Below are 20671 nucleotides of genomic sequence, written 5' to 3' on the forward strand. Positions count from 1 at the left end.
CCCCTCGCTCCGCTCTCCCTCTCTTTTTCTCACGCCTGCTCTCCAGCTTTCTGTATCTCCTAGAATGCTTGTTTTAAAGAAAGGATAGGCAGGTTTTGCAAACCTAGTAATTTTAGCTCGAGCTTGGAAGGATTCAAACTAAAATATCCCATCCCTTCCTTCAAAACCACTTCTCCAAAACACATGAACGAATGCCGTCCAATCATTAGTGCCGGTCAGACCTTAATGATTGGTCATGTTTATTACAGTCCTGCGACGCCCACAGATATCGGATTGATTTAATTTGACTGTCAAACCTTTAGATTTATTGGTTGCTGATGTTGAGTTGATGAGTTTATTTCAGCAAATATGACAAAAAGTGCTTCTCAACAACATTGCCTACCCTGCCTTTAATAGTGTTAGTACCTCATTTCCCTCCTCTCAACAAAACACAAATATTGGTTATGAATGGCTATGATCTATGCCTATGAATGGCTATGACCTCCATTTCCTTCACCCTCCCTTTCGCAAATCACATCTCACCCACATCACTTTTTCTCCTTTTCTCCTTTTTCAGAAGAAAGAGTACTGGTTGTCAATGGCTCTTGCCCTCGCACCTTCCCTCTCTTCACCCTCCACACCTTCCAGTTGGCGGAGGGATGACTCTCTCTCTTCCCAGTCCTCTACTCCTGCACCTCCTACTGCTGTTGTTGTTACCCCTGCTCCACCAGCTCCTAGCTCTGTGTCACTCCCTCGCTCCTGAGGTGGTGTGGGGGGTGGGGGCCGACCGGGAGGCAGGGGTGGAGGAGGAGGCTGAGGAGGGCTACGGGGTCTGCTGGTCAAGTCTGCAGGGAGTAGAGTTCAGCAAGAGAGAAAGAAAAGAAGGAAAATTATAAAAATAAAAATAAAAATTGAATAAAAGGGTGGGGAAGAGGGAAGGAGGTAAGGATGGAAGGAGTTGCCAATAAGTTAGAGGTGAAGAGGGAGAGAGGGAGTGTGAGTGCTGTCATTCGGCTGAGACGTCCAATGTGACAGGTCCATGTGAGTCATGGAATCGGTCAGAACATGCACGCTCACACACACACAACTCAACACACTGCTCCCTCAAACACACACACCCTCTGGGCTTTAATACCAAGGACAGACCAATGAAGTCAGGATGTCTTGTTCAATATGAATTCATAAATCAATTATTCAATAATTAATAAAAACGTGCCAGTTGTACATTTACTGGAGGGTGACATAATTAAAAAACTCCACATGTTCAGTCTATAGCCCTCTGACTAATCGTTAAAGACATACATATACAGATATAGATCATAAATTACAGCTACGATAAACACAATAAGCAGTCCTGAGTGTAACCTTTTGTGGAAGTGCCAACAGTGAATAGTCTACATCTTCCTTAGCTCTCCAACACCTGATCCTAGTACTGCCTCTTTCTACACTGATTCACATGCCCTCTGCAGCTAGCAGACTCCAGCCTCTCATGCTTTACTATGTCTACCTGGCAGCTGTGGATTCTCCATGCATTTCCTTTTGACTAGCTACACAGCATTCTCCCCCCATAATTAAAATTACTAACCCCCCCCCCATATCATTTTTCGTCCTTTATTTTTCATCCTCTTCCTTTTGCCAACATCTCTCGACCTGTTTTTATCAAATATCTCACACATACTCCTGCTCTCTCACTCTCTCCTTCGTTCTCTCTTTCTCTTTTGGTCACCGCAATGTCCGGTCTCACTTACACACAGTCAGAGATGGGGGTTGATGGAGAGTCAGGGTGGCGCGTGGTGATGACATCACAGACTGTGGGCCGGCTGCCTGCCCTGTCCCGGCCTGCAAAGTATGACCCGAGGAAAACAACAACACAATAACAACAACAGCTAATCAGAGTTCTCAACAGCGCACGGTCTGGGAGGGGCAATTGCAAACAAACAAAAGGAGAGGTCAGGTGCAGGGTTGCATGATGTTTGTAAAAAGAAATATCCTTTATGATAAATTGGTGAAGGGTGTGTAGGAAAGGAGGGATTGAGGGAGATGAGAACATAATGATGTAGAGAACTGGTTGCAGGAATACAGAAAACCAAGAAGGAATATTAATATATGACAGGATGGAAAGTATAATAGGGGGACATGTTAGAAGGATGGTGAGGAAGAAATGGTAGCTTGGCTCACATTCCATTTCACTTAGCCTTATCAGATCAGGCCAGTCTGGCATTTCTAATGACAAACCATAGACTGTTTATATAGATGGATGGCATGACGGCTCCCCAAAAGTGAAGCCAAAGCATCTCGATCACCTTCTGGTGGCTGGCTGCAATATAGGCCATAAGTTCCAACCCCTCCATGTTAGTGGCGAAAGTGCACATAAAAACATTGTTTTTACACTGATTTCATTTTAGGTCGTTCTTATCACGCTGATGTCTGTTCAAGTGCAATTTTTTCTGCTAAGTTTGTTTTTAATTACCGTATTTTTCGGAAAATAAGCCGCATTTTCTATAAGCCGCACCCCACCAGAATGGGAGCTTTGTGTTTGTAAATCGGAGTACAGGCCGCACCGGAATATAGGCCACACTTTAAACGGGGACAACGATACCGTAGCGCCAACTAGCGTTGAGCGGAACAATGCTCACGACTGTTTGTTTGCTCAAAAACACTTTCCCATTGGACAGCTTGGATAGCCATCTAACTACACAACATTCCCAATCAGGGTGAACACTCAAATTATCTAAACTACAGGCCATAGCATTACACATATCAAAACAAAACGAACCCAACAATAGAACTCCAAACAATGCTTATCTAACTAAGCTAATGCCCTTAACTTCGTAGCTTTTCAGCTTGCCGTGGGGCATGTTGGGTACCAAGAGCATTGTCGCTACAATACCAAGCAATGCACGAGTATAGACGATCTTACAGCATTGTGTAACACACTTCGGTTGTGCATAGTATGTCCAGAAATAAAGCCAAGTCACTCATTTAGTGGCGAAATCCATTGTCATGTCTACAAAATTATTTTAGATATAGTATAAGTTCAGCTAGCTTGCAAATCCTGAGGATAGCCTACTGTAGCAGACCTTTCTATGTTCAACGGACAGGGGTGTTTTGTCCAGCGGGAGTTGCCGTAAGCATTACGTGAAGTCAGTGAGGGCTGTTCGAATGGCGATGTCAAGAAGAGCAGTGGAAGTTGTGAAAAGAGGCCGCGTCCGTGTCTTATTGTCTACACAACCATATAAAATTATATATAAAACAAACCAACAAAGAGCTCGGTTACACTAGCGTAGTTGAATTAGCCAATGTCGTTAGCGATGCTAGCGTTAGTTTGCTAGCTGTATATAATATTTCACTGGGTCTTGCAGCTGTTTGATTTACTGAAATTATTATGAAATGTTATGTTCTACTAGCCATTTGCCCACTTTAGCAAGTCACTGTATTTCCAAGCCCTGATAGTGTAACTGAGATGACACAGTAGAAATAATTCCTCTTTCAAGCAATAAGCCCCCGTTCAAGTGTTGAGCATTAAATTAGCTGCACGGTCTGTAGAGATCTTGGGACGAAGCAACTTTGAAAACCAGGCTATAAGCCGCTTCGAAATATAAGCCGTACAACCACTAGAAAACTGTCAAATCGGGGTACAAGGCTTTATTGCCGAAAAATGCCGTAGTTATTTGACGATATAAAAAGGGGGTGAGACTTAATGATTGACAGCTGCTCTGAGTGAAGTAGTCGCGGGGGTACCTGTGTCTGCGGACTGTGTGTTGCATTGCTACGAGTTGCAAACATAATGAATGCATGTGCTAACCATAAACTGCGGCGCTAACCTAGCTACGGCATAGTCTAGCTAAAGATAGATGATTTGACTGTCCACCAAGTTGTGATAGTTAGGCTATGTTTAATTGGGTGTGCTTGTCTTTGGCAAGGCTTAACCTATTTTCTCTCATATATATTTTTATTTGTGTGTTTGCTGCAAGCAAAAACACTATTGTTATTCTGCATACTTATTATTATTATTGGGTGTGCTTTGCCTTCGGCAAGGACACAACCTTTGTTCTCTCACATATATATTATTGTTGGAATGCTGCTTCAGCATTCCAAGTGTTGTTCTTTGAATCTTCATTCAACGTCTATTTCTTCCGCGACACCTTTCAGCGCCTTCAAATCTTCAGCTATTAAAACCGTTCAGCTATCAAAAAATTCTCCAGTTTCAGGCCATGGGTGCTGTGACTTTTCAGCTTTGTACCTCTTATGCTTGAATTAATATAAATCAATATTCATAATATTTTTAACATGGTTTTCCAATTGAGTTTTTTTTCCAAATCTTCTCAATCCTCTTAAACGTCTTCAACTTTCAAATCCTTATTCTTCCTCTATCCTTCAGCTACAGCCACCATTTAAACTTTAAAATGTTGAAAAAACCCTAAACGATTTTTTTTTTAAATTCAGCTTTTTGATATCTATTCAACTTTTTTAAATATCACTGATTATGTTTCATGGGTTTTTCAAACCGTTTCTGAGATTTACATGGGTGTGTATGTGAGAGCCTAGAGTGCTGACTGAAACGCTTAGAGTGGAGGGGAGCTTTGAAATCAGTTTCAAAAAGTATTTCTAGTTTGCCAGCATTGCCACAATTTTCACTCTTCATACTTCATTTTTGGATCAATAGATAACTAATTTTGTGCTGGTCGTAGACAGTTGTCTGTGGAATCCAACAGACTTACACATTTGTTCAGAGCCCCACAAAAGCGAGACAAAGTCCAACTCTAGCCCCATAGAGACCAATGCAAATCTGGTGACAAATTTGTAGAAAAATTTGAGAAAGCAGAAGGAACAAGATTCTGAAACTGCCGCTAGAGTCGTATTTCTGACCGCACAGACATCTAAAGGACATCTCTGGTTTCGGCAGAGTCTTGGGTCTCGGAAAATACCGTTATTTTTTGGATTGGACGTATAGTTTTGCGTCTAGGTTAACTTGTTTGAGGTGTTGTTCTAGCTACATTTCTGTTATTCTCTGCCCTCAGCGCGTTGGCAATCATAGCTGCACCATCACCGTGGCAACGACAGACACGCACCAGAGCCATAGAAAAAGATTGACTGAGTGTGGAGCGAGCAAACCCGGATTCCCTTGTTATCGTACTCAGCGACTTTAACAAAGGTAATCTCAGCCACAAACTCCCTAAATACAGACAATTCATCAAATGCCCAACCACAGAAGAGAACACTCTGGATCACTGCTACACTACAGTCAGTAGAGCCTACCACACCGTCCCTCGTGCAGCACTGGGTCACTCTGACCATACCATGGTCCATCTGATTCCTGCATACAGGCAGAAATTAAAGCTCTGTAAACCTGTTGTGAGGACATCAAAACAGTGGACCAGTGAGGCTATGGAGGATTTGCGGGCATGCTTGGACTGTACTGACTGGGATATGTTCACGACTGCTACCAATAGTCTGGATGAACTCATAGAGGCTGTGACATCATACATCAGCTTCTGTGAGGACTGCTGTATTCCAACACGCACCAGGGTGAACTTCAACAACGACAAGCCCTGGTTCTCAGCAGAGCTCAGAAGGTTGAGGTCAGAGAAGGAGGAAGCATTTCGGAGTGGGGATAGAGACAGACTCAAGGAGTCGAAGAACAGGTTTAGCAGGGCGGTGAGAGAGGCTAAACGACTGTACTCAGAGAGACTGAAGCGTCAGTTCTCTGCTCACAACTCTGCTTCTGTCTGGAGAGGGCTCAGGCAGATTACCAACTACAAGCCCAGAACCCCCACTCCACTAACGACTCCCGCCTGGCCAATGACCTGAATGAGTTCTACTGTAGATTTGAAAGACAATTGGACTGTCCTGAACTACCCCTTCCCAGCCTCCTCCCTCACCCCCTCTACAGTGACAACTCTCTCCATTCAGGAGGGTGAAGTTAACAGACTTTTCAAGAGGCAGAACCCCCGCAAATCAGCTGGGCCGGACTCTGTCTCTCCTGCCACCCTCAAGCACTGCGCTGACCAGCTGTCTCCGGTGTTTACCTACATCTTTAACACCTCCCTGGAGACATGCCATGTGCCAGCCTGTCTCAAGTCTTTCACCATCATCCCTGTGCCCAAAAAGCCAAGGCCAACAGGACTCAATGACTACAGACCCGTTGCCCTGACCTCTGTGGTAATGAAGTCTTTTGAGCGCCTTGTGCTGCTACACCTCAAAGCCATCACAGACCCTTTCCTGGACCCACTGCAGTTTGCCTACAGAGCCAACAGGTCTGTGGATGACGCTGTTAACATGGCCCTCCACTTCACCCTACAGCACCTGGACTCCCCAGCATCCTATGCCAGGATCCTGTTTGTGGACTTCAGTTCTGCCTTCAACACCATCATCCCTGCCCTGCTTCAGGACAAGCTCTCCCAGCTGAACGTGCCTGACTCCACCTGCAGATGGATCACAGACTTCCTGTCTGACAGGAAACAGTGCGTTAAGCTGGGAACACAAGTCTCTGACTCCCGGTCCATCAGCACCGGATCTCCTCAGGGCTGCGTCCTTTCCCCTCTGCTCTTCTCCCTGTACACCAACAGCTGCACCTCCAGTCATCCGTCTGTCAAACTTCTGAAGTTTGCGGACGACACCACCTTCATTGGGCTCATCTCTGACGGGGATGAGTCTGACTACAGGTGGGAAGTTGACAACCTGGTGACCTGGTGTAGCCAGAACAACTTAGAGCTCAATGCTCTTAAGACAGTGGAGATGGCTGTGGACTTCAGGAAGAATACAGCCCCACTCACCCCCATCACCCTGTGCGACTCCCCAGTCAACACTGTGGAGTCCTTCCGCTTCCTGGGCACCATCCTCTCCTAGGACCTCAAGTGGGAACTGAACATCAGCTCCCTCACCAAAAAAGCACAACAGAGGATGTACCTCCTACGGCAGCTGAAGAAATTCAACCTGCCAAAGACAATGATGGTGCACTTCTACACAGCCATCATTGAGTCCATCCTCACCTCTTCCATCACCATCTGGTACGCTGCTGCCACTGCCAAGGACAAGAGCAGACTGCAGCGTATCATCCGCACTGCTGCGAAGGTGATCGGCTGCAATCTGCCTACCCTCGAGGACCTGCACACCTCGAGGCGTGCGAGGAAGATTGTGGCCGACCCCTCCCACCCTGGTCACTCCCTGTTCCAGCTATTCCCCTCTGGCAGAAGGCTACGGTCCATCAGGACCAAAACCTCACGCCATAAGAACAGTTTCTTTCCATCTGCAACTGACCTCTTCAACAAGGCCAAGGACTCCCATTGACATTCATTCACTTATTTAACTATTATGAGTCCATCTAATGGCAATTCAGTATGCATAAGCCACTTTATCTCAGTATCCGATTGCACTATGTTGACCATTCACGCTGCTCATTCTATTCTTATTTTTATATATATTTTATTTTATATTTAAATTGTTGTATTCTTAGATTGTTTAGTTCTTAGAAATAGTTCAACTTTTGTACTTTTACTTAATTTAAGATCTGTATATGCTTAGTGTTTTGCACCTCCCTGCCACAGTAAATTCCGTGTTTGTATAACATACATGGCGAATAAACCGAATTCTGATTCTGATTCGGACAAAACTTGCAACATCATCCTTCTGCAACAAAGTGTCGCTGTGTCTTCCTGTATCGGCCCTACTGGGAGTCAGGTGGCTGAGTGGTGAGGGAATCGGGCTAGTAATCAGAGGGTTGCTAGTTTGATTCCCGGCTATGCCAACCAAATGATGTTGTGTCCTTGGGCAAGGCACTTCACCCTAATTGAATGTCCCTGTCCCTGTCTGGATAAGAGCGTCTGCTAAATGACTAAATGTAAATGTACTGCTGAATGTTTCATTCAATCAACACATTGAATCCTACTAAAAAGCCGAGGAAACGCACTCAATGATAGGCTACATCTGCTACTGCTATTACTATCCCAACTATAATTTCAGCTGTTAAAACTATAATATTCTTGTTACGACTAGCTAGCCTACTTCTTCTTCTGTTTAACAGTTCAGCTTTCAGCTTCTCCCGCCTTGTAGGCTATTTAAGCTCTTAGCTTTATTAGATGATGCAGTTCAGCTTCCACACTGCCTCTTGAAATTCAACTATTTCTTCGATTGCTTCACAACGTTCAAACTTATTGTCCCGCATTGTATTTAAGCACTTAACGTCACTGTGTCCAATCCCGACCGCCGTAAGCTCCTATTGTCCAAACCCGAATGGGGTTTGGACACGCAGTTTCCGGTCTCTTTGCCAGCATTTTCTTATGCGATCGCCAGCAAAGTGTAAGTAGTATTATTTTAGGCATACCAAACAATCTACGTGTCAACTTTCATGAACATATATGGACGTTTACATGTCTAAATAATATAGGAAAGTTACATTGATGAGAGAAAGCCGAAAGACCACTCGGGCCACGCTCGGGCGACGATCTTTACTCTGAAAAGTGTTTCTGTATTGTCTTGTTGTATTGTGTATGAGTGTATTTTTTGGAATGCTAGCTTAACATTACTTTGTATAGCCAATGAAAATACACCATCATGTGTGAGGTGATCTGTAGTCGAGGGGAGGAAGGGAGGGGGGCAGGGAAACACGTTTGATGTCAAGTTGCGACAGAAGCTTTGTTTTGTCTGAAACGTAAAGGCAGACATAATCAAATGTTTTTTTTTTCATAAGCTAGGCTACATCAAGTATTTTATCATGTGTGTGGGTTGGGACGAGGAGATGGATGACGAGGAGTATTTTAAATGTTATTTGTGTCCGGGGTAATTTCGTATTTTCTTTTTGTCTGTTTTGTATTTAAATAAATGGTTTGTTAGAAAAAGACAAAGTCATTTGTCTTTTGCTAACCGTCCTGTTATCTTTGACCCCATTCAATATTTGAGGTCTCTAAATATATGATTGACTATTGCTTCATATTTCATGACTTTCTAATTTAATGGGAACAACTGAATAAACGTTAAATTGACATGATATGTTTTCAATGTTCTGTACACATGCGGTACGCATTGGTGTTCTTTGGATAAAAATGTTTGTAGGTTTTGCAAGGGACTGACATGAGAAGAGTTCAACAAAACATCCAGCAGGTGGTGGTATACAGTCAAATTGAGATTTTATCGCATAGTTTGGAGATGTTGAAGCGTGATATCTTATTGTGAAGGACATAACTACGTACCCGGATATGTTGACAGCATTGATGGTCAGTTTGGTGACCCTGGATCAAGTTAATATCCCCGGAAAAACAGCAGCGGCGAGTGTTTACTACGAGGATAGAAGTGCGGTCGGGTTTGGACAAGGGTAGCGCACAACTAATTTACCGGCGCCAGCGTCTTTTTACCGGCTCTAGTAAAGGCTAAGCTAACAATTTTTTTTTTTACAATATTTAGCTTGAAATGTAAGAAGTTAAAGCTTAACGTGAAATCAGTAAATCAGCTGAAAACGTGATACGATTTCATTTTTATCAATATTTGAAGTGGCATTTTATCAGAATGTTAGCTAAAGACCGTTCGGGCTTGGACACAGTGACGTTAGCTTTGTTAGATGATGCAGTTCAGCTTCCACACTGCCTCTTTTGTGTGACTCACACATTTTTGAAATTCATTTCAGCTTTTAGCTTGCGGGTATTTTCTAATTTCTGTATTTTCAGCAATAAAAATAAATAAAAAGAAAATCATCTTTCAGCATTCCAACAAATTTTCTGCAGGAAATGCACGTTCTAGTTATTTTTATTCTTTTCCCACCCCTAAGGATCTGTCAATATTTGGACTACATAGACAACGTTGATGTCAAAAATTTCGTCTTGCTAGCAATTGAGTTGCTTGTATTTTTATTTACGTTCCGTTGCATGGTTTAAGTTTAAATTAAGTTTTTGTGGCAAAAAGTGCCTTTTGTCAACAAAGGGTACTCAGTGCTAGCCTACGTCATAACGTCAGCACACGTTAGCAACGACACATGGATACAACGTGCATAGATATGCTGTTGCACAGCGAGTATCGTATTGTGCCGTGGTGTACTAGCAGCACATGTAGGTTACATTTAAGCAAATCAAGACTTGCATGTACAGTAAGTAATCACATTAAATAATGTATTTAAACTCAAGCTTGTGTGGTGCGTCGCTGTCTTCAATGCCACAGCCTAAACTTGATGTCAAAAGAAACGTTTTTCATTTCCGGCGCAGTCAAACAATCCCTTTAAGTTTGGCTAGCAACAGCAGCTAGGCTAGCTTGCTCGTAGCACAATTTACTGAGGTCAGCTTCTCCACCGTGCAGGGCTCTAGTCTAAGATCAAATGGTTGTATTTGGCATTGTTACTGACAATGATTGCTTCCAGCAAACTTCTTTTGAATTACCCATTTCCACCTAAATAAATGTCAAGCTTATTTAAGTTTTTTTGGGGGCAGTATTTTCAGATGGTACTGTTTCAATCGCGATTCCATCTAGCTAATAGTAATACTGCCGGTGAGAACGTTGTTACTTAGAAAAGCTTGTTTCAAGGGGGTTCATCTTATTTCAAAGGTGGTTCTTAATGAATGAATGCAATATGAGTGGGCTAAATGCTTGAAAATATCACTACTGTAGAACGGAAAAAGTTAAGGTGACGTTTTAGTCATATACAATACCGTTCAAAAGTTTGGGGTCAACCAGACAATTCAAACAGTTTTCCATGAAAACTCACACATTTATTTATCAAATAAGATGCAAAATTCTTTTTGCAAATTTTTTATTTGAAATATTAATTTTGTTCTTCAAACTTTGCTTTCGTCAAAGAATGCTCCATTTGCAGCAATTACAGCATTGGAGACCTTTGGCATTCTAATTCTAATTATTCTAATCATCCATTAGTCTTCTAAGGTAATTAGCAAACACAATGTACCATTTGAACACTGTAGTGAGAGTTGCTTGAAATGGGCCTCTATACACCTATGTAGATATTTCATTAAAAAACAGACGTTTCCACCTAGAATAGTCATTTACCACATTAACAATGTATAGTATTTTCTGATTAATTTAATGTTATCTTCATTGAAAAAAAGTGCTTTTCTTTGAAAAATAAGGACATTTCTAAGTGACCCCAAACTTTTGAACGGTAGTGTAGTTTAAGTTCATTCTACATTTACAGTACATTTAGTCATTTTAACAAACACCCATATCCAGAGCGACTTATAGTAAGTACAGGGACATGCTACACTCCACTTTTTGTATTTTGAATTGTACATGAGCAGCAACAAATGTAGGCTATGCTTTTAAATCTATGCAATTTTCATAAATAACAAGTAGGCATTTTTATATAAAATATACAGAAATATCAGTTGTAAAAATTTCATTAAAAAACGGACCCCTCTGCAACCGACGAAAGCAAGCACACCCTACAATTTCCCCAGAAATTGTACCCTCTCTAGTTATTATTATTATTACACATCTGCCATGGGAGTCTATGGCAGCCCCTAGAACCACATGGTCAGAAGTTGTGAAATTTGGCACACTGTTTGGGACCAGTCCCCTCATCAATTTCACCAAGTTTCATGTCTCCCATTTCAACCATCTAGCGTCACCAATGGGTCAAAGTTGAAGGTGTGTTTACACACGTTACTTTTGAACCATATGCCGCATTTTCCAAAATGATGTATCGTTGGATTCCCTGGATCAAGACGAGTTCAACGCACTCTATGACGTCATACCCAGTTATATAGATTCTCCGCCATTTCGAATCTTAAGGAAAAGCGTTTTTTCGCTAATCCTCCTACAATTCTTGTCGAATCTTCTTCAAAATTGCCACAGATGATCTTCAGACCAAGCCTCACAAAAGATATCCCATGGCTTTTGATTTTCGCAACCGTTTGTTAGTTACAGCCAATCAAATTGATGTGGCCGAATTGATGTCCAGTTAGTTACAGCCAATAAAATTGAGCAACTGATCCGGAAAAGGGAAGTGAGGTCATATCTTAGCCAATCTTTGATGCATTGACTCCAAACTTGGTGTTATGGACTCAGGACCCTCTTATTAAAATGTCTGAGACAGGTAGTGTCATTTGACCTCTAGGGGGCATTACAATAGGCAGGATTGTGTGTTGATCAATAACTGTTGATTTGTTTGTCTTATTTTAGTGATTCCTTTGTCTCGTGATATCTTAGTGTCTGACACATGTTAACTTGTGATACCAGCCGAATTGATGTGGCCGCCATTTTGAAGGAATATAAGTTTTTTTCGCTACCTCTCCTATAAAGTTGTCCAATCTTCACCAAATTTGGCACAGATAATCTTCAGACCAAGCCTCACAAAAGACATCATGTTGTTTTGATTTTCTAAACCTTTTGACTGGAACAGCCAAAGTCATCAACCAAGCCACCATAAAAGAAGTGAGGTCATATCTCAGCACCTCTTTACTGCATTGACACCAAATTTGGTATTGGGACTAGGGACCCTGTTCTAAAGAGGTCCAAAATAGGTCATGCCATTTCACCTCTAGGTGCACTGCAATAAGCAAACATTTGGCACCAATTATCTTCAGATCAAGCCTCACAAACGTTTTTCCGTTAAAGCTGATCAAAGTTGGCGATGAAGACGCCAAAACAAGAAGTGAGATCATATCTCAGGAAATATTTGCTGAACTAACATCAACCTTGGTACAGGTGCTCGGGTCCCTGTTCCAAAGAGGTCCACAAAAGGTTGTGTCATCTAACCGCTAGGGTGCAATCTCGTGTCTGACATACTTTTAAACTGTGATCCTAGCTGAATTGATGTGGCCACCATTTTGAATGAATTAATAAAACTTTTTTGGTGGATATCAAATATTCACCAAATTTGGCACGGATTATCTTCAGACCACAATCACCTTGACATGTCAAAATAGGACTGAATTACAGCTGTTTAAACTTGGGCCAAATCTGACAACCGCTTGCCACAGGAAAAACTGCTTATATTTTTACCCAGTAACTGAACTCTGTGATTTCCAGCACTGAGAATAGCTCACTAGGATAAGTTGGTGTCCTGGCAACGGCAACGTCAGAGGTTCCAATCCAGCCAAAGCCGACAAGCTTGTCATGTCTCTGATTCTCTGTTTAGTGAGACTGTAAGCCACTGCAAAGGAAGCCAGGTACACCACAGTCGCTAGCTACCTGTAGTCAAGCTGTATATAGTCAATGCAATCCTCACACAAACTATCAAAACGATTTTAGATTTTCGGAAACCGTTTGTCAGGTACAGCCAATCCAAATCGGCAGCAGAGCCGCCAAACAGAAAGTTTTGTCGTATCTCAGCAAATCTTTGATGGATTCAAAGCTGCATTTACTCGGAACCCTGTCTGAGGATGTCTAAAATGTTTTTCGTTCATTTTACCTGCTTGGCCACCTCATTGCTGCTTGCAGCTATATTTAATAAATGTTTTTATTTACTTAAATAATTTACTTTATTTACTTACTTAAGTGAAATTGGATAATTTCTCACGGCACACCTGACGATCTGTTGGGAATCGCTGATATAAGGTATGAGAGAGGACATTTTGTGAATTAAATTATTTATAGTTTATCCAAAAATAAACGTCTTATCACTAACTTTTAGTATGTTTCATATTCATGACATACAAAAGGAGATATTAGGCAGAATGCTGCATCAGTCAGTCAATTACTTGTTTATACAGTTAATTAAATGGTGAATGACAATGTCTCGACGATTAGTCGATTAATCGTTCTAATAATCGTTAGATTAGTCGACTATCAATATAATCGGATGGAAGATGGGGATAAACTTTGTGTGCATTACCTTACCTGAGTTGTATAGTACATTTGCATTAGGTTGCTAGTTGGATTATTGCTACATTTGAACATAATACCGTAACATAACTTGAATATAAGAAAGTAGAGATAAGTAGCCAACTGGTGTAAAATAATATGACGCAGTGGGTCAGTTTCCCTTGTGTTCTGCCCAATCTTTTAAGTCAACAGCCACCATTGATATATACAGTCTATGGGACAAACCTAAAGACTCAGTACAGGGACAGGCCAGTCAGGGGTTGGACAGAAGGCTTAATGTAATTTTCTTCTTGGGGTGGGGGAGGGGGGTGAGGTGGATACAGGCATGCATACTTTGTTTGTTGGATGGCCACAGAAGAGAAACCACGGCACCAAATCTGACTTCCATTTACTTCAATTCAATTAGCATAATGAAAGTATCCATGTGCTAAAGCACACAATGACACGCTACAACACACACCTGATTTTCAGAAGGGATGAGCACCCTGACATAAATATATATATATAAGAACACACAAAACACTTTCTGTATGATTTTCAGAACTGTGCAAAAGTCTTAGGCACTGATAAAAAGTTAAGCAAAAATGCTTTGGGAAACAATGAAATTAACTAAACAACTAAACAAAAATATTTGCTAAATTGCACTCTCATACTGCTGCAAATACTGTAGATAAAAAAATTGACAATATTCATGTAAACAATCTTGGGTGCCTAAGACTTCTGCACAGAACTGTATATTTAAACACACGACTTACTATATGTTGTAGGTAAGCTGACTGTTATTTTTGTTAAAACATTAGGTGCCAATTAAATCTAGGGGTTCTTCTCTCTCATTTCTGTGCTGTCCTTCAGCCATTGTGTGACTCCGCTTTCATCCTGTCTTCATGAAACAAGAATGAATATGAAGAATATGGAATCTAGTGCGGGGGGGCTACCTGGTTGCCTGACAGCGGTGGCACCCACAAAGCTGATGAGAGTGACGTCGGAGGCACCCCCAGACTCCAGGGGGATGGGGTGTACACGGAAGTGCTCCAGCATGTCAAAAATGGACTGGAACCACAGGTGCTGCACACGGCACTGGCCGTCCTCATTCAGGGACAGTCGCAGGTGCTGTAAAGAAGCAGAGGAACGGTCAAATGCTTGTTAATAGGGTTGGGAATCTTTTGGTACCTCACGATTCAATTCTTGGGGTCACGATTTGATTAAAAATCGATTCATGATCTTGATTTTTAATCAAATTTCGATTCAATATATGCTTACATTTGATTCCAGTTTGCTGTTTAGTGATACTTTGCAAAAGGATTTGAAAATGGTCATTTGTTGAATTTGCAGCATTAGGAGGTCATATTTAGGGAAATCAAAAGCTATTTCAATCAAAAAACATCTTAACAGGGCAAGTTACATGTTAACATAGGACTCCTTCTTTGATATCACCTTCACAATTCTTGCATCCATTCAACTTGTGAGTTTTTACATTTACATTTAGTCATTTAGCAGACGCTCTTATCCAGAGCGACTTACAGTAAGTACAGGGACATTCCCCCGAGGCAAGTAGGGTGAAGTGCCTTTCCCAAGGACACAACGTCAGTTGGCATGACCGGGAATCGAACTGGCAACCTTCGGATTACTAGCCCGACTCCCTCACCGCTCAGCCAACTGACTCCCTTGGAGAGTTTCTGCTTGAATTTCTTTGCAGGATGTCAGAATAGCTTCCCAGAGCTGCTGTTTTGATCATAGATCTCATAGATCTTCTGCTTGAAGATGCTCCAAAGGTTCTCAATAGGGTTGAGGTCAGGGGAGGATGGTGGCCAAACCTTCTCCTTCTCTCCTTTTATGCCCATAGCAGCCAAAGACACAGAGGAATTCTTTGCAGCATGACATGGTGCATTTTCATGCATGAAGATGATTTTGCTATGGAAGGCACACTTCTTCTTTTTGTACCATGGAAGAAAGTGGTCAGTCAGAAACTCTATATACTTTGCCAAGGTCATTTTCACACCTTAAGGGACCCTAAAGGGGCCTACCAGCTCTCCCCCCATGATTCCGGCCCAAAACATTACTCCACCACCTCCTTGCTGACATTGCAGCCTTGTTGGGACATGGTGGCCATCCACCAACCATCCACTACTCCATCCATCTGGACCATCCAGGGTTGCACGGCACTCATCAGTAAACAAGACTGTTTAAAAATTAGTCTTCATGTATTTCTGGGCCCACTGCAACCGTTTCTGCTTTTGAGCATTGGTTTGGGGTGGCCGAATAGTAGGTTTATGGGCAACTGCAAGTCTCTGGACGATCCTACACCTTGAGGTTGGCAGGACTCCAGAGACACCAGCAACTTCAAATACCTGTTTGCTGCTTTGTAATGGCATTTTAGCCGCTGCTCTCTTAATCCAATGAACTTGTCTAGCAGAAACATTCCTCCTTATGCCTTTATCTGCACATACCCGTCTGTGCTGTGAATCAGCCACAAATCTCTTCACAATACGATGACAGGGTTTTACCTGCATAGAGAAAATGTTGGCGCGCACCAAAGCTGTTTTCCCGAGCGCCAATGACAAATCCCGAGCGCCAAAGGCAAAAAAAAGTATGAAAAAAGTCCCCCCAAAAAAGCTGTGTTCATCACGCGTGCAATGCATGTCAGAAAATATGTTCTCAATAGTATATTTCAAGTAGGCTACAGCTGAACCCTTGTTCTGTTTTGATCAATAGTAATCGAGTTGATAAGCATGTCTTCTTGTCTGATCAATACGCAACTGTGAGGTGCGCGAATGGACAGAGTGGCCACTAAACTGTCGTTCCGCTGCGAGGGCCAGCCCGACGTGCATGAATGGAACCTGGAACGAATGGAACCTGGAATGATAATATATAGTGCAAGTGTTTCCTCTATGGCTAAATTTCTGCCGCCACGGTATCAGAAATCAGGCTGTACAAAATTTTAGGCCGTCTATCAGCAGTGATTGTTAGAGTGCATGTCGGAGAATTGCACGGACACACGCTTCACACCGCAGTTGAGATTGCGTGTGTGCGTCCTTGAGAACTGTAAGTCGTATAACTTATGTTGTCAGTTCATTTAAGCCTGTTATTGTATAAGTCTATAGTTCTTGCAAATTTAAATCAAGTTAACTGGTGATTTTCGTTGTTTGTATTCTTCCCCTGCTAGCTAAATTGCACGTCTGTTGATTAATTAGCGATTGCTGCCCTTGCTCAGGTTTGTATTTTAGGTGCATTATTATGCTGAAGTAGTTTTAATTAATAAAAAGTGGGTTTATTGTTATTATTTGCTACAGAATGTTTAGCCTATCAAAATCAAATGAAGCAGGCAGTGTACATGCTTCAGAGTGGCCTACCTTAATTGGTAGTCTAGGCTACTGACCCCATTTACAATACATTGTTTCGTCAATTATTAATTGGCAGCATTTATGCCATTTAGAACATACTTTATGAGTGTAAGGTGTCTTTAAGTAGCCTAACTTTATTACTTTAGGGGAAATAGGACGAAAATATGTGCAATATTACATTAGCTATTAGACTATTACATGAACCTGTTCCGAAATATAGGTTTAGTTACGTGGGGGGGGGGGGGGGACCCATTTTTACCCAGGAAAAACCCTGGATGATCACCCTTACGTTTTTGTTACTTTTTTAGTTTGTGACTTTTAAGTTGGGACAACCTGATCACATTTAAGAACTGCTGTTTAAAATTCTAAATCCGGTTTAACCTGGCCCCCCCACCACTATGCAGCCTAGTCAAGTTTAGAACAACAGCAACCAGTGCTACTCGAGAGGCAGCAAGAGGAGACTGTGAAATTCCTTTAAATTAAAGTGTATTTGGACAGTCGGTTTTCTCAGTTAGGTCAGCCCGGGAATGGAACCATCTCCCACAAAACATTAGAGAATCAACTTCATTCAACTGCTTTAAAAGAAATCTGAAAACATGGTTGATAATTAACCAAAAATTTGGAAACTAGCCTTTTGGCTATAATTGGTGCATTTACATTTTAATGTTCATGAATGTACACTGTTCATGCATGTACAATGAACATTCAATTCAATTAAATTGAATGTTTTCATATCTTGTCCAAGGCATTTGACACTTTTCGGCATCAGAGGGATCCTTTTTATTTCCCATATTGCTTGAAACCTGTGGCCTGCTTAATAATGTGGAACGTCCATCTTTAGTAGTTTTCTTTAAATTGGGCTCACCTGGTAAACTAATTATCACAGGTGTCTGAGATTGATTTCAGTGATCCAAAGAGCCATGAGACACAATACTATCCATGAGTTTAATTGAAAAACAAATAAATAAATGTTTATGACACTTAAATCCAATTTGCATAATAATTTTGAACGCGGTGTATATATACAGTTAGGTCCATAAGTATTTGGACATTGACACAATTTTCATCATTTTGGCTCTGTATACCACCACAATGGATTTGAAATGAAACAATCAAGATGTGCTTTAAGTGCAGACTTTCAGCTTTAATTTCAGGGTATTTACATCCAAATCAGGTGAACGGTGTAGGAATTACAATACATTTTATATGTGGCCCCCCCCTTTTTAAGGGACCAAAAGTAATTGGACAATTGGCTGCTCAGCTGTTCCATGGCCAGGTGTATGTTATTCCCTCATGGGAGTTCGTTATTTCATTGACAAGGAGCAGATAAAAGGTCTAGAGTTCATTTCAAGTATGGTATTTGTGTTTGGAATCTGTTGCTGTCAACTCTCAATATTTACATTTACAATTAGGCATTTAGCAGACGCTCTTATCCAGAGCGACTTACAGTAAATACAGGGAAATTCCCCCCGAGGCAAGTAGGGTGAAGTGCCTTGCCCAAGGACACGTCGTCATTTTGCACAGCCGGGAATCGAACCGGCAACCTTCAGATTACTAGCCCGACTCCCTCACCGCTCAGCCATCTGACTCCCAATATGAAATCCAAAGAGCTGTCACCATCAGTGAAGCAAGCCATCGTTAGGCTGAAAAATCAAAACAAACCTATCAGAGAGATACACATTAGGTGTGGCCAAATCAACTGTTTGGTACATTCTTAAAAAGAAAGAACGCACTGGTGAGCTCAGCAACACCAAAAGACCCGGAAGACCACGGAAAACAACTGTGGTGGATGACAGAAGAATTCTTTCCCTGGTGAAGAAAAACCCCTTCACAACAGTTAGAGACTTGTTGCTCTTGTGGTAACTGATTAAAATTTTTGTTCTCGCTGTGATATATTGTTTTATTACTGTTGCTTGCTTTTTTCCACAGGTACACTTGCACTTATAGCTGTTCATGTTGTTTAATTGTAACTTGTTTAACTACATGCTCTTATGGTTCTTCCCTTTGGCACTTACTTTGGTTGTTCACAATGTGTGCTTCATGTTTTGGCTACTCGCAATGTTTTTTGGCTATCTTGTTGTTATGATCAGTGACCTATGCACTTTGTAAAGCTCTCTCTTGGAAGTCGCTTTGGATAAAAGCGTCTGCTAAATGAATAAATGTAAATGTAAACAGTTGGCCAGATCAAGAACACTCTCCAAGAGGTAGGCGTATCTGTGTCAAAGTCAACAATTAAGGGAAGACTTCACCAGAGTAAATACAGAGGGTTCACCACAAGATGTAAACCATTGGTGAGTCTCAAAAACAGGAAGACCAGATTAGAGTTTGCCGAAAAACATCTAAAAGAGCCTGTACAGTTCTGGAACAACATCCTATGGACAGATGAGACCAAGATCAACTTGTACCAGAATGATGGGAAGAGAAGAGTATGGAGAAGGGAAGGAACTGCTCATGATCCAAAGCATACCACCTCATCAGTGAAGCATGGCGGAGGTAGTGTTATGGCGTGGGCATATGGCTGCCAATGGAACTGGTTCCCTTGTATTTATCGATGATGTGACTGCTGACAAAAGCAGTAGGATGAATTCTGAAGTGTTTCGGGCAATATTATCTGCTCAGATTCCGCCAAATGCTTCAGAACTCATAGGACGGCGCTTCACAGTGCAGATGGACAATGACCCGAAGCATACTGCGAAAGCAACCAAAGAGTTTTTTAAGGCAAAGAAGTGGAATGTTCTGCAATGGCCAAGTCAATCACCTGACCTAAATCCAATTGAGCATGCATTTCACTTGCTAAAGACAAAACTGAAGGGAAAATGCCCCAAGAACAAGCAGGAACTGAAGACAGTTGCAGTAGAGGCCTGGCAGAGCATCACCAGGGACGAAACCCAGCGTCTGGTGATGTCTATGGGTTCCAGACTTCAGGCTGTCATTGACTGCAAAGGATTTGCAACCAAGTATTAAAAGTGACAATTAGATTTATGATTGTTAGTTTGTCCAATTATTTTTGGTCCCTTAAAAAGGGGGGGGGGCACATAAAATGTGTTGTAATTCCTACACCGTTCACCTGATTTGGATGTAAATACCCTGAAATTAAAACTGAAAGTCTGCACTAATAGCACATCTTGATTGTTTCATTTCAAATCCATTGTGGTGGTATACAGAGCCAAAATGATGAAAATTGTGTCAATGTCCAAATACTTATGGACCTAACTGTATATGATTATTTTGTCACATGTTCCATACAACCTTCTCACATACAATCTGGCCACATTCTACCCTAAAAAACTGGCCATGGTATTTCTAGCAAGATATTTGCAAATGCTTGTCATTTTTCAGTGCATTCAATGTTGCAAACTTTTAGCCTACAATTCTTTGGGCCTTTTTCATCTGCTATGATGAAACTTGCCTTTAAAGCTCCATTACTTTGAGATTTGGCTTGAATAAACATATTTTGCTGTAGTTTCATGCCTCTCTCTAGTTCCTATTCTTTGAAAACGGAGATCGTCTAATGGCAAATAAGACTCACAGGCTTCTCTTTACACTCAGTAAAGAAGTACTCCCACCTCTCTTTAAATTGTCTGCGATAT

General features: G+C 41.6%; 1 protein-coding gene across 1 annotated transcript in view; it reads right to left on the reverse strand.

Moving 5' to 3' along the window:
• Positions 1–668: 668 nt before the first annotated feature.
• Positions 669–20671, reverse strand: part of sh2b1 (SH2B adaptor protein 1) — an 84002-nt gene continuing 63999 nt past the window's right edge. Inside the window, exons 8-10 of the mRNA XM_067230755.1 lie at positions 14676–14850; positions 1728–1818; positions 669–824 (exon numbers count right to left, since the gene is read on the reverse strand). Coding sequence (XP_067086856.1) covers positions 803–824; positions 1728–1818; positions 14676–14850 — 288 coding nt within the window. The 3' untranslated portion in view covers positions 669–802. The remainder of the gene's footprint in view (positions 825–1727; positions 1819–14675; positions 14851–20671) is intronic.

The sequence above is a fragment of the Osmerus mordax genome, chromosome 3 (genome assembly GCF_038355195.1).
Source record: "Osmerus mordax isolate fOsmMor3 chromosome 3, fOsmMor3.pri, whole genome shotgun sequence".
Lineage (NCBI taxonomy): Eukaryota > Metazoa > Chordata > Actinopteri > Osmeriformes > Osmeridae > Osmerus > Osmerus mordax.